The sequence below is a fragment of the Lepisma saccharinum genome, chromosome 8 (genome assembly GCF_977018435.1).
Source record: "Lepisma saccharinum chromosome 8, izLepSacc3.1, whole genome shotgun sequence".
Classification (NCBI taxonomy): Eukaryota; Metazoa; Arthropoda; class Insecta; order Zygentoma; family Lepismatidae; genus Lepisma; species Lepisma saccharinum.
In genome coordinates this window covers 56,756,647-56,768,556 of record NC_139236.1, presented here as the reverse complement: position 1 = coordinate 56,768,556, position 11,910 = coordinate 56,756,647, and the positions used below count along the sequence as shown (strand labels likewise).

The 11,910-nt window shown below is 36.6% G+C and overlaps 1 protein-coding gene across 1 annotated transcript; it reads left to right on the top strand.

Annotated features, from left to right (window-relative positions):
- The first annotated feature begins 273 nt into the window (after positions 1 to 273).
- LOC145991480 (neuropeptide Y receptor type 2-like) lies at positions 274 to 4,053 on the top strand. Its single transcript, XM_083127492.1, has one exon. It carries the CDS (start codon positions 466 to 468, stop codon positions 1,714 to 1,716), a length of 1,251 nt encoding a protein of 416 aa, XP_082983618.1. The 5' UTR covers positions 274 to 465; the 3' UTR covers positions 1,717 to 4,053.
- Positions 4,054 to 11,910: the final 7,857 nt, after the last annotated feature.

Here is an 11,910-nt window from a genome sequence, read left to right as displayed (position 1 = left end):
TTAGCCTCTTATGGAGTGCATGATCCAACTTTACGAATTTTCTGGGCACGTCATACCTTGTTTCATTACACTGCGGGGCAAGAACGTTACCTTCCGCTGGGGCACCGAATGAGTAAGTATCTAGTGGGAAAGATACCAAGGTGGAAACACTGCTGAGAGTAGCGCTTGCGTGGTTGTGGTTGAAAATCGCGCATCGAAACAAGGTTCTCCCTTCTCCTCGGCGGGTCGACGAAGTTATCGACAGTTCGCGACAGAAAACGCAACGCTCTTCAAAAGGAGACGCGGCTCTTCCGAACCCGGTACGCGGTGAAGACAACAGGTTGTGACTTGTCTGGGAAAGAAACATGTTGCAAGAAGGTTACAAGTGCGGCTCGGGATCGCAGCGTGCTGCGAGTCAAAACGCGACGAGGATGTTCTGAAAGAGACATGTGACAATCGAGTGCACGGTCAAAGAACAACGACACAATGGTGACCATACGGCCGTTTGTGAGCGGCGACACGTACCGCTACATTCCGCTGCACGAACTGGAAGTGTTGCTGCGGAAAAACCCGACGGAGGTGACCAACATGAGCATGACCCACCAGGACCTGTTCAACTTCAGCCTGAAGGAAGCGTACGACATACTCCTGGACAACCAGAAGTACGATCGGATCCTGGTGCCGGAAACGGAGGTCGTCTTCATCGTCATCTACTCGATCCTCATGCTCTCTGGCGTCGTGTCCAACCTGTTGATGTGCTTCGTTGTCGCCAAGAGGAGCAGCATACAGACTCCACGTAACTTGTACATTATAAACCTCGCGGTTGCGGACCTGGCGATGTGCGTGGTGGTGATGCCGTTCACCCTCGTGTCTCTCCTCAAGAGGAAATGGGTGATGGGGAGCCTCCTCTGCAAGCTGGTGCCGGTGGTGCAGGGCACCAACATCATGGTGTCCTCCGGTACCATCACGGCGATAGCGCTGGACAGGTACTTTGCCATCGTCAAGGCCGGCGCCAGAGGTGGCGAGAGGATACGCGTCATAGTTTCCATAGTGTTCATATGGATGATGTCGTTTCTGGTGACCACCCCGTTCTTCCTGTACCAGATCGTGGAGAAGGTCAACATCGGCGATCTCGTCCTGTACGAGGCGTGCATCGAAAAGTGGCCGACAAGGCAAATCCTCGGGGCCTACACCATCTGCTTCGCTTTCATCTTATTCGTGATTCCCGTCGCAGTGTTGAGCGTGGTCCACGCTCAGATTTCTTCCTATCTCAACCTCCACTTATCTCAGAGAACAGCCAAGCAGGCGAGACGCAAAATACGCCGTAACAGACGCACAATGGTGATCTTATCGTGCATAGCTGTTGTGTTTGCCATCAGCTGGCTTCCATTGACGGTGTTCTCGATCGCCGCAGACTTCAGTCCCCAGTTTACGTCCCCGGAAAACTTGTACATCATGTTCGCAGTGTGTCACATCGTCGCCATGAGTTCTGCGTGCACGAATCCCATCCTGTACGGGTGGCTCAACACGAATTTGAGACGCGAGTTCACGGATCTCCTACCGACAATGTTCTCGACGTGCAAGACGTGCATCGTACCAACCTTCCACGATTCCACAACCTCCTGTCCGGACGTCGTGCAGGACAGACGGATAAGCATGACGTTTCTCACGACAATCACGAAACCTTCATCTTTCTTCCCTCATTTGTCTCCGACTACGAAAATCGATCATCTGTGAATTTACACCAATCGACAGCGGGTATTTTAATACAGTAAAACCCGTAAAGAACGGAAACGCATGCCACCTCACATTTTTCATAAAGTTTTAAGATGCATAATTCGTCCTTATTAACAGGGAAAATGCTATAAAAAGTAAAATATACAGTATAAACAAACTTGTTTGCATATCTTCTACTGTCACTTCTTGGCACCTGAAGAGGCATTTAAAACAGAAAACATGCTATTACTAAGATACAGAAGTTTATAAATATCGTGGAAAAAATCATGTGTTCAATAATAACAATATCAAGAAAGCCGACTGAGAAAGAATCTTAGTATAATCTCACTTGAAAACATCAACAATCTCCTCAGAAACGCGCATTTCACAACTATCATTCTCATCAGTCACAATCTATGTTATTTTCTTACCTGTAGCGTTGTCCAACACTGCTATTACTATACTTAATCACGTACTCTTTCTTGGCGATGAAATGCTTCCACGGCTGCTCCCTTGAAGACACATTTCTTGCTTCTGTGTGTTCCAAGACAGTTCTCCGCTACCTTCGTATCTTCCAAACAATAGCTAGTCATTTATATTTTAAAAAAGGAAAGCCGAAAGAAACTCTTATTTAATATACCAACTACATTTACGAACTTCATCCGTACTTTCTTCCAGCAACCTAATATAAAATATTCTGTTTTTATTGCAATCCCAACTTAAATCTGCATATGACTACATGCATACAGCTATTTGTCCATCCACTATTCAAATATCATTCTCATTATCAAGACCAAATATTCATCATATCTATTTGTGTACACCAAATATGCAAATATGGAGCCTTCCTCCGGCGAGTGATTATTCACAGAATAAGTGGTAAATGATTGTCTTCCAAATATCTCTTTTTATCATTATGTTACTTCGCTTTCGATTTTTCGTTCAAAATCTACATATATATTTTGAACAACGTCCTGATTTTGAACAAATATTTCCTAAATCGTAACAGCGAAAACAACATGTCGTTGTGTCGTTAGTTTTTCTTAATGCTCTACATCCTTTACGGCCAGGAGCAAAATTAATTGCAATTCAACGAAAGTAAGAAACTTATCTGTCTACACCCTACAGAAAATTATAATCATTTTAATGCGCACTTGGCTTTAGATTAGACAATACAAATTTCCTGTACTATCTATACGAGGGTTTAATTTAAAAAGGATCCATTCTTTACAGGTTTTACTGTAATTGTGCATGACGTCCTCGGTCTATATTCAGTCATGTTTTAATTAGGTGAACTACAGTTTTGTCGACAGAGTTGACCCTAAGGAGGGGAAACAGGGGTATAAGCTCTCCGCAAGATAAAAAGTGATTGTATATTAATTATCATACGTTTTATTATGACTGTACAGGAATGGAGCTTTACACTATGAAACTCAGATTTTACCATACATTATGATTTCATATGAACAAATTTCACTTAAAGTTATTTTCATAATGTATGATCCAATCGTTTCCTTCGATCCCCTCAACAAGAGCCCGTTTATTTTTCTCTGTAACTTCTGGCGTTACTACCTCGAATAAATTTCATTTGCAAGGCATGGGATAAAGTCGTGGAAATATTGCCTAGAAATCTGCGTTCAATATCTTCTTTTTTTAAAATGTATTGCATGATTTCAGTAATCCACCTGCTTAATACATACTTGTAATATTAGTGGTAACCCTGTATTTCTTGCCCAATTCATCAGCCAATGAGAAGAGAGATTATGCTTTAAACGTAATACCTCTCTTTGTAACTGATTGTTGTAAGTTAAAGCGATAATACTGTAATCGCCTGCAAAAATCTCCACTTCTTGGGCATTGGAAATTTGATATAATTTATAATACTCATATTTAGACAAAAATTTATACCGATTAATTACAAAAGCTTCGTACATGTCATAATCATTCGTGAGTTTGTGTACAACTTCTCAAAAAACATTTTAAAGTTTTTTGAATGCTCCATTGAAGTTTGTGTACATTTCATTTATGCACTTTGTCGTTATAAACAATTATTTTATTGTCATTATAAATACAAGTATAGCTGCTAAAGAGCACAAATTCATATTCTTCAAGTGTGCTGTGATAGACTATAACGAAATGGCGACAGAACGTACTCACACTGTCCCAACCATGACAAGAAGTTTACGTTATCATTACTTTTGTTATGTCAACAATGGTATTGGTGTTTTAAAAGTCTACACGTCTATTATGATTCCTCAACGATTTGTTGCTCTGAGTTATTACAAACTGAAAAAGACAATGTAAATGCTTCGAATGTATTGTTATAAACTCGACGGTGGTGTCACAGTGATTGTTCCTTAAAAGACTATATCTCGTAAATACGAGTTCCTAAAGTTTAAGTGTTATATTTGTCTATTTTTCACTATGTATTCGACAAATTTTCTCGAAATATTTATTAAGAATTTCAATATCAGGTTTGAAATGGAAGTTTTGAGTCTCATTTAAATCTAAGTCCTTGAAAATAGTTTTAAAAATCCGTACTAATGTGTATGTTGTTAGTTTGTCTACTTTCCAGATAATCCTTGCGATTCCGGAAATCGTTCTCTCAGATCCAGTAGCGTAACTAACATGCTCTGCCCCCCCCCCCCCCGCAATTTTCAGTTGTGCGCCCTTTCTATTAAAAAAAAGCTCTATCTTCTAAAATATTAATTCACGAAAATACACTTTTACAAAAATTACAATATTGTTAAATGTCCATTACTATTCCTGTGTTTTTTGATGGGAGACAATTCTTGTGCTAGTTTGGTCAAATCCAGTTTTCTAGCCCGATCGCTTTCGAGCTTAACAGCACCAGTCCACTCTTTCTCACCCTTGTCATTGTGCTTCTAAAGTAATTTTTGATCAATTTTAGCTTGCAAAACGAAGTCTCAGCTGATGAAGGCGTCACAGGTAGGGCCAAATTCAGAAAATAAGCAGTGCGTGCGTCAGGAATGGTACCAGACAAAATTTCGTTATCTATCAAGAGGAATTCTGCAACTTCGCTTACGTTCGACATTATTGTTCTTTTGATTTCAGTTGACACTACATTCCGAAAACAAACAAAATCTGTATTGTAGATATGTAATGTACGCATGCAAATCACCACCAACAGTCCCACCACTGTTGATATTTTCAGTTGTATCGCTACTGCTGTCAGGTTTTTAAAGGGAATGGATTTTAGAATATTTAGTTTTCTTTTCTTCCTCGCCTTTTTTTCTCAAACTTCTGCACCACCTGGACGTTTGTTTTTAAACATTTCTCATTTCATTAACAACAACTACAAAAGAAACTTAAAAACATACTGAAGTTTCACCAAATTTTGCTGAAATGCGGGCCGGCGGTAAGTCTTGGTGGGGAGGGGTGAAAGTCAGCGTTACCAGTGAGTGCATTTTCTTGCCTGTCGTCTACCCTTCGGCGATATAATCAATGACTTGAACTATTCAGCTAATGAAGATTTTCTCCTAATCTGGTAATTCAGTTGCTACTTTTCTAGTGATTAATATTTTCTGTTTATTTGAAAATATATTTTATCGCCGAAAGGAAAACGTTTGTGAAGTATCGGTCTTTCTTAATTTATCAGTCTTACTGCGCCCCTCCGCCCGACCGCATCGCGGGGGTGTTATTTACGCCCTTGCTCAGATCCAAGAAAACTTTAAACGGGAGTAAAAAATCTTTGCGAAATACATAGTAATAAACAAAGGTACATTCTAATAAAATGCTTAATTTGAAATGTACATGACGAATGTACACTGCGTGTATAATCTTCAAGTTAACAGAAAGGTTGGTTTACCAAGCGCGGTCATACCCATAAATAAAGTGAATTGATTGGTTTTGTTTTATTTTACACAAAATCAATCAATCAACTTTTACATATGACTCCCCTATGATAAGCCCACCTTCCATATAAAGATTTTACGCGGAGAATATATTCGTCACATACATTTTAAATTAGGCATTTTCATTAAAATATGTATATATTTTTTACAATTACGTATTTCACAAAGATTTTCGATTGCCGGCAGAAGTATTTCTGGGTCGGAGTGAATGTTTCTGATTCCGAGAAACTAGAATTTGCTTCATTCTCATTGGAAGGCGGAAAAACCTTGATATCACAAAGCCACTTCCAAGAAAAGGTAGACAATCAAGATGATCATCGATTTTCCTTTAGTGTTTTATACCAGAGATAAAATAGATCAATAAGTACTTTATCAATATCGGTCGATGTAGGTATGTATATTGGTTAATGTTTATCAGCAAAAATGGTAGGTGGATAGAAATGATCGATAATGAATGTGTAATTTATAAATTATTTTGCAAACCTTTCGGAGATTTATGTCGAAAATTTAGGAAATTTGGATATTATTTTCACGAAACATAAAATTTAAAAATTTCACCACAAGAACTGTAATTTACTAGCAGCTACTTTACTTTCAATTTTTCGTATTTTTATGGTGAATGAAGAACAGGAACTGCATTTATATTAACAGCAAAGTACTATATAAAAATCAGTAGTATTAGTACTGCTGTTATATTAACGTAAAGTTACTATTTTATTCATTCATCAAAAATTACTGTGCATTACTAGAAAATAGTTGCCATAAAATTATATTTATGACATATTCGTAATTCTACAAAAAATAAACCGAAAAGAAGATTCACAGGGAATTTAAATTACTCGAATTCGTAAACCCACTAAACTGATCTGAATTCCTCTGGTTATGGAACTGAGAACTGTGCAACTTTCAATTTCAAAACATTAATTTAGACGATGAATTTTGAGCAGGCGCATGCTGTTTTGATATGTCAAATCATATAATATTAATATAAGTAATTTAATCATGCAAGTCATATTCCAATTTGATATGTGTCCAAGGAGTTACATTATGTGCTTGAAGAGCCAGCAAGACATACGAACTATTGAAAAAAATCAGAATCGCAAATAGGGGCCACACACACACAAAGAAAAAACACGCAAATTAATATTTTCATAACCATTAGTTCATCATTCTAGTTTTTTGGACTTTTAACCACTGTTATAACAGTGGTTAAAAGTCCAAAAAACTAGAATGAATAAATCACCACTGATTAGCTACAAAGAAGCATTAGTTCTTCGTTTCACAGAAGAAATCACTGCATTATTACCGAACAATTCTCATTCATGTTAAACCAACAAACAAAATGTATCTACTTCAATTTGAAAACATGTAGATAGTCGACCGATATATTTTATCGCTATAATTATAATTACCCCATAGAAATTTAGATAGTTACTTATTCATGAAACATGATTTATTTACTAATATTTAAAGTGTTCAATTACATATTTAACCATTCACAATATTATTCTACCAATCCACGGAACATGAAAATACAAAATATATAAATTAAAACATAGAAAATAATTTAAAATAAACTTATACAGATAAAAATAAGCGAATAATCCAATACGATACTTGCATGTGCATCAGCAATTCGTGACAAAAAGATGCATTTGTACGTACAACATATCAGAGCTATTAAATGATGAAAGGATGGTCCTTTGCCTGCTCGGTTGACCGAGTGGTCGATTTATGATTTCTAAACCGAAGTTTCCAGGTTCGAATAACGGTCTGGTCATATGGTGTTCTTTGGGAGTGTCTCTTCATCTAATTATCGCTTAATTTCATCGTCACGATTAGCCAAAAGTGGCAAAAAAGCGTCGTAAAATAGAACCATAATACAGAAAATTATATTTTGCCATTATATTGTTCTGACACTGAAGTCGCTCCAGAATTTCTAATGTTACACAAAGATATCCTTAGTTCCGCTAAACAATAGTCTACACGAAAACCATACCAACAGTTAATTGATTTTCAATTCTATAGAAGCAAACTTTTGCAAACTTTCTTGAAACAAAATAATATTTGCGATTAGTCAACAGGCTGGAGGAATCAACATGTTAATACAAATTAATCTTGTACAGTCGACAGCAAAAATATTAGTAGGCAAATTATGCGTAAGTACTATTAATGTTTTCTTTTTCATTCAGTATATTTTCTTAAGAAACGAAATGTGTTGGTGCTTGAGTAAAGGGCGTTTGTTTAATTTCTAACATTTCTAAATTTCAGTTTGCATTAAGGCGAGTAAACCTGGTGATGGACAATCGTCCTTTCGGCCCGAACTTAGATCTGTGCAGTATGTCCTGCTCTGCGATATCTCCTATCTTTACCATATTAGCTAAGTAGGTTTCTGCCTTAAAATAAATTTTGTTACAGAGATCGTTCCTCTCATATAAGTATCGATTTTATACTTAGTGTTCAGTGCAACAGAAATGTATCGCACATCAGGAATCACTCAGGGTGAGTTTGAACCACTAATCCCTGAGTTAAATACAGTGATTTGTGACGTGAGTGAATTCTTAACCGACTTACTTCCGCCAAAAATTACTCCTATTCGTATACTGAGCTTTGAGCAATGAGACGTAAGATGTGCATATGTTCCACATCGCCTGTCGTCCTTTGGCTTTGAGGAAGAGTAAATGTATACGCAAAGGATTGTCCTGTTTTCTTTTTAGTCCCAGCCTAAATTTCTATGGGTTCCTTTCGTTTCGCGTTGGTATGTAGATTTTAAGCAACATGTTCACATACCCAAAAATAATTCCCTCTTTCTCAGTTGTATTGCATTTCTTAGCCTATCAATATCATTCATTGTCTTGGTGGACATTTGTCTCCTTCTCTCAGTTATGTTCTCTATCCTCGTCTAGTCCCATCCTCATCTCTCTTCTTCTTTATTACACCCTTCTCCTCTCTCTCTCTCTCTCTCTCGCTCTCTCTCTCTCTGCCTTGTCCTAACTAATGGGTTCACAACGTTCCATTAAATAAATCATGTTTCAAACATTTAATTAAACCTGAGAAATAATAAATTCATGGTTTAAAGATTCAAAAATATTTTACCGAGGCATATTTCAAATTCTCTCATTATGTAATCAAGGGATTCCGAGTTCCATACCCGGTGGAGGGACATAATGGTTCGGATCCCACTTTAATCTGTAGGTCCATTCCCGATTAGCCTTACTGTGCATAAAGTTGACTTAAAACACACAATCAATCAAATTCTCTTATTAGGAAAAATCTCATTGAATTTTTTAACGATTGACAAATTTGTAACAACATACTAAACTGACTCGGTGACCAAATGCGTTGAATGATCGACTTTTGTTTTATTCACATTCTCATTAATGACAGCAATTACATTAAAAATTATAAATCTTAATTGTAGGTTATTTGTATTTTGTCTCGAACAGTTCACATAATACAAAATTAGTATTTATAATAATTAAATATCAGGGGTGCAGTCAGGATTTTTTTCCTGTGGGGCTAAGATTTCGATAACAAAACAGTGTATGTTGGAAAATACATCGTATTGAAATAACAACTTTCTACTTCTACATCTGTTATTTTACGTCACTCTTTCTATCTCTCCGGTTGTCGCGACAATAGGTTTCGAACCTTGGATCTCTGGCTTCGTAGCGCGTTTCGCTGACCACTCCTCCGGCGCCGGGAAAATAACTTTCAATGTAGCTGCCACTGTGTATATTAATTCTCACTTCTACATAAAGTGGTATTTCAAAAATATTAATCTTGCTTACAGGTAGAAGAAATTTTTATGATTTTTCGGTGTTCCTAGATTATGAGCAACTGTGGCAAAATTTGCAAGAAACATAAAAAAACAAGTAACCTACAACATGTGCATGATATTTAAAAACTGAGCCAATCAACAAAAATTAAAGTATTTTTGGAATTCAGCCTGTCATATATGTAAATAAATGCTACTTGCATTTTTTGTAAGAAAAATTAAAATCAATTGTAAAGCAGTGCAACTTGACAAAGTCTTGAGAGGGGACACTACCCGGTGACCCCATGACCCCTAGCTAGCTATGGCAATGATGAATATAATGAACCCACGTATGTAATGCGGAAAACAGAAGTGTAGCCTAATGCAGCAACTTGCAATATATCTTACTCTCTTTTCTATAACGCTTCTTTAAAATATATAATTACTCGTAGTTTAATTGAAGTATTTTATAATTTGTAGTGTCCAAATCTAAAAATGGATAATTTTGCACATTATTTTAATAGTAATGAGCGCATAAAACATTTACTTAATAAATTAGAAATTCTTATACAACTTTAGATAAAAAATAGCCAGATCATTAATAAACAAATTCAAGTTTTGAAAAATAAGATTCTTGCCCCATACAATGCATAAAATATTGAATGCGTATGTAAAGCAAATAGTATGATTAAAACATAAGTTTACAAAGAAAATGTTAATGTTCTGGTTTTATCCGTAATAAATTAAACATTGTTTTGCATGTTTGCTTTCAAAATAATCTTACATATTCACGATACCATTAAATAGCTAGATGACTTTATCAAAATCAACCATTTATTTATAAATGGATGGGATATTTAATTAAGAGACAGATAAAAGAAGAAGCTTAGACCACTATACAGATATGCTGGAGGATCAAGAAGCTACCTGCAAGTTTCAGGCAAGTTCATGGTATTGTATAACTGTATTGAGCCTAACGCGAAATAAATTTTGTCAACAAGTTTTCAATCATCAGTAGCTATATACAAGTAGTGTTTCACCAGAAACACACTTTTCACATGAATTCTGCCCTGCTAAACCTGAACTCCATTTCAACTCCAAAAAAGCCTGAACTCCATTTCAGGAAACGTCGAGAAAATTAGCAAAATACATATCTTGTGACAGAGGTTGAGAAGAAGATGAAGAAAATTAAAAGTACTCTGTCGGTTGATATTTTGGGATAGATTATATTTTGTTATTATTTATGTCTCTTTGTAATATGGAGTTATAAGTTACAATAAATCATGCTGAAGTTACCATTTTGCCTAAATAATGATTATTACAATCCTATCCTCGTAGTCAATTGTAATTATCATTATTTAGGCACAACGGTGACTTCAACATGATTTATTGTAAATTATAACTCAATGTTAGAAAAACTCCATGAAAGACAAACAATAACAAAACATAATCTATTCCCACATACTGTATCAACCGAGACAGTATATCTTCCAATCTTTTTCATCTTTTTCTCAACCTCTGTCATCTTGTTTGGCTGCATTTTTTAAAAAAAAATTATGTTTATCCCCAAAAGGTTGTTTTTGCACTTCCGGAATAAAACCACTTTTACATACGATCCTTTGATCGACTCTTCTGGATCCCGAATAGTCAGGTAATCATTATCCGAAGGTGGGATCTGACTTTGACAATTCACGCGCCGTCATTTTCAATTACTTTTCCCTTTACAGTACCCTTCAGTGGGTAAACACGTGGATCAAAGGTATGAATCATCAAGGAGAGCAAATTAAGTGGTCTTTGTATGACTGTATGACATCTGCACATCGTGAAAGGGTAAAAAAAGACAGAGACTGTTCATCAACAAAGTGGTAAATGTTTATGAAAGAGAAACAAGCGATATTCAGCTTATCTTTACAGTAGTCTAAACAGTGGGCTCAAGTATTTTCAGTTACATGATTTGTGAAAGAAATAATAACAAAAAATCCTGCGGGCACCCTTGCACCAAGCTTCTTGGTCACGATGAGAACAATTGGCTAACAATGAGATTAAAATTGCTATTTAAGCGTACTGAACTTTTAAATGAATTCACTCAACTTTTAAATGAATTTCCCTCCAGAGACTAAGGTTACACTGTTCCATTATTCGTGGCAAGTGGTGGACGTAATGTGGTGAAATTTTAGTTTGCTTTTTTTTAGCTAAATTAACAGTTTGGAAACAAATCCTTACTTTCCACCTCACTAATGTCCACGGGCGACTTTCAATTAATAATGAGCCAACACCGAGACTGGTAAGGGTGGGGGCCGTGGAAAAGTTTTTTCTCACACCGTCGAAAGCTGATTGTACGCTTTGGTAACCTGGAGCCATAGCTTGTGAAATTATCCACCGAAATTCACGCCCAATTGCGGACACCTGGGGCGTAAAAAAGGAACCTCTAGTTCACAGGCTCGTGAGGTAATTCGAGCAAAGTATTCGGGCTCAGCGGGAATCTCAAGCTGCCTTAGGGAATGCTAGTTTTGGATATTTCATTTCCACCCCATGATCTTTCTATATATTCTTCTCTCGTGTTCCACGCTAATCTTACTACAT